At 41.6% G+C, this 5,450-nt stretch overlaps 1 protein-coding gene across 1 annotated transcript; it reads right to left on the bottom strand.

Annotated features, from left to right (window-relative positions):
* Positions 1-1,112: 1,112 nt before the first annotated feature.
* LOC139449968 (uncharacterized) lies at positions 1,113-4,841 on the bottom strand. Its single transcript, XM_071231582.1, has 5 exons — positions 4,626-4,841; positions 3,706-3,733; positions 2,910-3,119; positions 2,642-2,760; positions 1,113-1,253 (listed from the first exon to the last, which is right to left on the bottom strand). The coding sequence occupies exons 1-5, from the start codon at positions 4,839-4,841 to the stop codon at positions 1,113-1,115; spliced, it is 714 nt and encodes a 237-aa protein (XP_071087683.1).
* Between the last annotated feature and the right edge of the window lie 609 nt (positions 4,842-5,450).

Below are 5,450 nucleotides of genomic sequence, written 5' to 3'. Positions count from 1 at the left end.
ATATTTTCTAAGACAGTATATCTGTTTATATATTTAGGTTTATATATATTGCTGTACTGCTGATGGTCGACCAAAGTTTTCAGCACTATGTTGCAAAATCACATACATATACTTTACATATAATCATGATCATTTTCATGATTCAATTCATCAATATGGTTAAATCCGTTTCATATAATGCACGGTCATCTATACTGAGGATATATATTAATATATATTGGATGGAGTATATTGTTCCCTCTATAGTTGCATCTATTATAATATTATTTATCTTTTATTCATTATTTGCAGTTTAAAAGAATCAGTACATAATGTAGCTACACCTCTAGAATGACATGTGTACGGTGCTATTACAATAATCATGACATCTCTACTAAACTCTGTTCGCTGTATTATTCAGACCATATCATAAGCATACGTTCATCAATCGCTGTCAAATAGTGATGATACATGGTGGGCATTCGTTTTGCATTGTATTTTCTCATTATGGTGGTTTAACTTTGGTTTACCATAATCCGATTTATGTTTATTAATTGCACACTAGTTTCATATATCAACCTGTGATGATCGGTTATCTCGAACACCTGGAGTCATCATTGATTTTCAGTGATCCATTTAATAATTGTCACCACTATTTTGCCTTTTACGCCCAGTGGAATCTGTTTCGGCAGATAATCGAGACTGGTTATTCTCTGACGTTGAGGTTAATAGTGACAGGGTTTTTTAAATATGATGTAAATGCTCTTGTCACAATATGGCAGAAATACTGCTAACCGACGATCCAGTTGCACATGGCAAACGGCAGGATCCGACCACTGAGGCAGAACCCATTCAGTCTAACAACAATAGATGCTTAAATACATGTCTTGAAAGTCTCTGGACATGACATACCAGCAGTTGCAAAAGTGAATGTTGAAATTTGATGATTTTTACCGACTTCATGATTCTTCATTTCTTGCTATCTTGTAAAATATCTATTCACTACGCTTAATACGACCACTTTCGTTTTTCGTATTTTCTGATGCAAATAATTTATTTAATGTTTCACACTTTGTTTAAGACCAGGTGACGACCAAGTGGTTTTACTTAGGCAAAGGTCAAACGTGGCTAATTTAGTTACAGTAATTGTTCTGGATGTAGTCCTGGAGATGCTCAATCCGAGTTACGGAGTTGGTCATCTCGAGTGGCCCATTGTTGTATCGCCATGTTGTCATCTCAACAGTTCTCGGATGATGTACAGCAAAATACAGCATCTGTAGCAAGTGAAAGAAGAAACTCCGAACAAAACATCAACTCATCACAAAATAAAGTTCATGTCGGCGCCATTCCAGTCATGATGGCCTGTAAATATGGCCACCAGTGCATGTGGTTGACCGCAAGAGCAACGATCCATCAACCCAGTACACATTGTAACCAGGTGATCCCCATTAGAGACCGACCATTTGGTATTCTGGGGGATATTTGTTTTCAGCTACAAAACCATATATTTTTATCTCAAAATATGAGCCTGGTTTTTAAAAATGAAGAAACACCTTGCAACAGAATATCAATGGTGGGTCCTTCAGTCGGATCTTGAGTGAGTGAATGAGTGAGTGAGTTTGGTTTAACGCCGCTTTTAACAGTATTCCAGTTATATCACGGCGTGTCAGCTTAATGTGGTAGGAAAGCCCGAAGTGATGCAGGTTTCAGACGTTTACCACTTCGATGAAACCCACGAGCACGGGTATGGTGCTGACAAACCTAGAAACATAATCGGGGCGAAGCGGGATTCGAACCCACAATCATAGGTTTCTGGCGTGCCCAAGGGACGCAACTCTGCACAGCGAATCACGGCACCTTAGACGACTGGGCCACCCGTGCCCCCGTCGGATCTTGAGAGAAGCATGGAGCACAACTAGATACTGATCGAGTCTGTCCCGGACTTCTCATAGTCAGCATAGTACATAGCAGCACTAGGTGGCACACTTAGATCTCCATTTTCTCTACGTTACAGGATAAAACTCTCTTTTTTTGTATTAGTTTGTTTTCCTCACAATTGTACATATGTTGCATGCAAATGAAGTATGAATTATTTTTTTTTTTCAGTCTCAATTTCCACAACTGGAATTTTAAAATTGTTCAATAAGCGACGATCACTACATGTGCAGAACAATACAGAGTGTCATCTTGTATTGTTAGCATTGTCTCACTTACGTCATCAACTGTTGAAGTTTTTTCTTTGAGATGTTGACAGAACATATATTCAGTGTGAAACATGTTTACTCCAGATATCCTTGGATTTGTTGGTTGTTTAACGCCGCACTCACCAATATTCCAGCTATATGACGGCGGTCTGTAAATAATCGAGGATGGACCAGACAATTCAGTGACTGATATCATGAGCATTGGTCCACGGAATTGGGATCGATGACATGCGTCAGCGAGCCTGACCACCCGATCCCGTTAATCGCCTCTTACGACAAGCAACGGTTGCTGAAAACCTCTTCTACAGATATCCTTGGATGTGCTTCCAGGATACGGTTCTAACAAACCATTTTGGTCAGTCTAGCATCGCGTTGTTCACAAAAAAAAAGTTTTGAGACAGAAAACATTGTCATGAATAAAAATTAAGAATAAACAGATGATGATTACGATTGCGTACCTGGATTGGGAATTCACCCAACACGTTGTAGTTCAAATAGTGTATACCCGTAACTCGACGTCTTAAAGTGTGCTCCATGAGATTGCGGAGTTCCGCTTCGTACGAGGAACCGGTTTGCCCTGAAGAGAAGACGTTACTGGATGAACATATTGGCATTTTGATATTTCAAACATGATCAAATTTGCACCAAACCATTTTCCAGTGTATAGAGCTTATTCATCCATAGGGCTTTATGTGACGACTACCGTCACTGGCCTGACCAACATACCTCCCATTGAGAGTCGGAGATGCACGAGGTAAATGAACTCTCCGTGAATGTTCGCAGGCTCTGGGGCCCGTGCAAGAAGGTTTTTGTTGATCTTCAGATCGGCTGCCAGATTCATCTCTCCATATACCGACTTCACATTGATCTTGAGATTGGCTGCCAGCAGGGCTTCTTCCAATGGTCGCCAGTCGCACAGAGCTTGAAACTTGAGAACTGAAGAAAATAACATCGCGTAGTCACCTACCAATTAACAGCCTCGGTGTTTAAGGAGCTGCAAGATTGGGTTGTTTTGCGATAAACGTTCTGTTAATCAGCTAGGCCCGTCTACATCGAATTCAACACTTATCTACACGAGTGAGCGACTGAGAGTGAATTTAATAAATATGTCGGTTTTTGCAGTATTCAAACCAAATGACAAGGGACAGCAGGAATATGATTTACGAATTAGCAACTCGGCTAACCCTTTGCCACTGGAATGGAATCAGACATTGTATTGGTCAACACTACATTCACACACTTTTGAGTTTATGAACTGATTCAGATTCATGTGCGCATTTGACACCACTGATTCGTTCGACACTTGTTCGTCCACGGACTTGTTACACAGGTCCGTGGTTCGTCTAATCATTGGTAACTTAATTGTTGACGGACACTCAAAGGTGTTCGAATATATTTAAAGTGATGCAATCAGGTGGGGGAAACAAATACTAAGTGGGCCAAACAACGAATATAACGCAATGATAACCCGACAAGAGAGAGAAATCATTAAACACTTCTATCAGCAGGTGATTAAACTTACCGGCTACAACCCGTGGTTCGCCAACGACCTGAAAATTTGGAAAAAAATGATTGCAGGCAATTTGGTCAGAATTTATATCATCTTCTTATGCATTTCCCCAAATTGTATAACAAATGTACTTTACCAGAGATAATCGTCACAATACAAATATCCTCTTCTATCGGACTCTGATATAAGATGGGAAATCAATTTTTTACGTGTATCACGGTTTGTCGTTTTACAATAAACCAGAGTGAGTGAGTATGGTTTTACGCCGCTTGTAGCAAGATTCCAGCAATATCACGGCGGGGGACACCAGAAATTGGCTTCACACATTGTACCCATGTCGGGAATCGAACCCGGGTCTTCGGCGTGACGAGCGAACGCTTTAACCACTAGGCTACCCGACCGCCCCATAGTTAACCAGAGATGGTCCAGTCAATAAGTATATGCTCTGCGTGTTTATGGTTAATGATTGGAAAAATGAATGGTTTGTACCCTACAAGATCCATTCATACAGGGGGGCACGGGTGGCCCAGTCGTCTAAGGCGCCGCGATTCGCTGAGCAGAGTTGCGTCCTTTGGGCACGCCAGAAACCTATGATTGTGGGTTCGAATCCCGGTTCGCCCCGATTATGTTTCTAGGTTTGTCAGCACCATACCCGCGCTCGCGGGTTTCACCGAAGTGGTAAACGTCTGAGACCTGCATCATTTCAGGACTTCCTCCCACATTAAGCTGACACGCCGCGATATAACTGGAATACTGTTAAAAGCGGCGTTAACCCCAACTCACCCACTCACCCACCATTCATACAGAAATCGGTAAACCTAATCGTATGGAATGGTTCGGCAACTGCGGAGGCACATATATTGTAGAGAATATCGTGTAACATCCTGGCGAACTATCCTCCACCGTGACACTAAATGGGACCTGGGACCTACCTTGAAGGCTTGTTCAACTGTGACACCCTGGACACCATACAAGGTGTTATTAATCGTCGTCATGGAAGACCTGGTGTCAGCTGGAGGGGCCACAATGTCGACAAAGAAGAGTTGTTCAGAAACTCCCCTCTTGTCGCATGAGCCACAGTGGTACATTGTGGCACCCAACACAAGAAACCAACACAACTTCATGGCTGCGTCTCTGAGATGTGGCATGCAGTGTAGCCTCGGAAATACTCCGTGCTGTGGCAATAAGTAGAAACTAATACTATATGAATATATATATTTAATATATTTATTAATATATTTATTAATATATATACTCACACGCAAAAGAAACGCAAGTCGAGTATGCAGTATACATGTTATTTATTTTCAACAGTAAAGACAAGAAATACTAACCGGGCAAGATTAAAAAAATTTGACTGAAGACAGTTTAATGGATTAAAAGGCAGATGACATAATTGTATTTTTCAAATGTTCAGGGCTTACACAGTTTCGGGTCAATACCCAAAATGTCAGCCAATACCTGGTGTGACCACCATTAGCATTGATCACTGCCACACATCTCCTGTACATTGAGTGGATCAGACGATTTGTGAAGGCCCTAGGGATCCTCCTGCCCACATCCAGAGCAGCTGTGCCTAGTTCATCGGCAGTTGTAGGAACTGGGTGCACATTGTGCAGACGCCTTTGAACCTCATCCCACAAGTGTTCGATGGGGTTCAGATCAGGGCTGAGGGCTGGCCACGGTAGAACGCTTAAAATCACTTGCGTTTCTTTTGCGTGTGAGTATATATATATATATATATATATATAGTGTGT

Source organism: Haliotis cracherodii, unplaced genomic scaffold (assembly GCF_022045235.1).
Source record: "Haliotis cracherodii isolate W230 unplaced genomic scaffold, xgHalCrac1.p SCAF_8, whole genome shotgun sequence".
Lineage (NCBI taxonomy): Eukaryota > Metazoa > Mollusca > Gastropoda > Lepetellida > Haliotidae > Haliotis > Haliotis cracherodii.
Note: the sequence above shows the minus strand (reverse complement) of the source record. Positions and strands in the feature narration are given on the sequence as shown.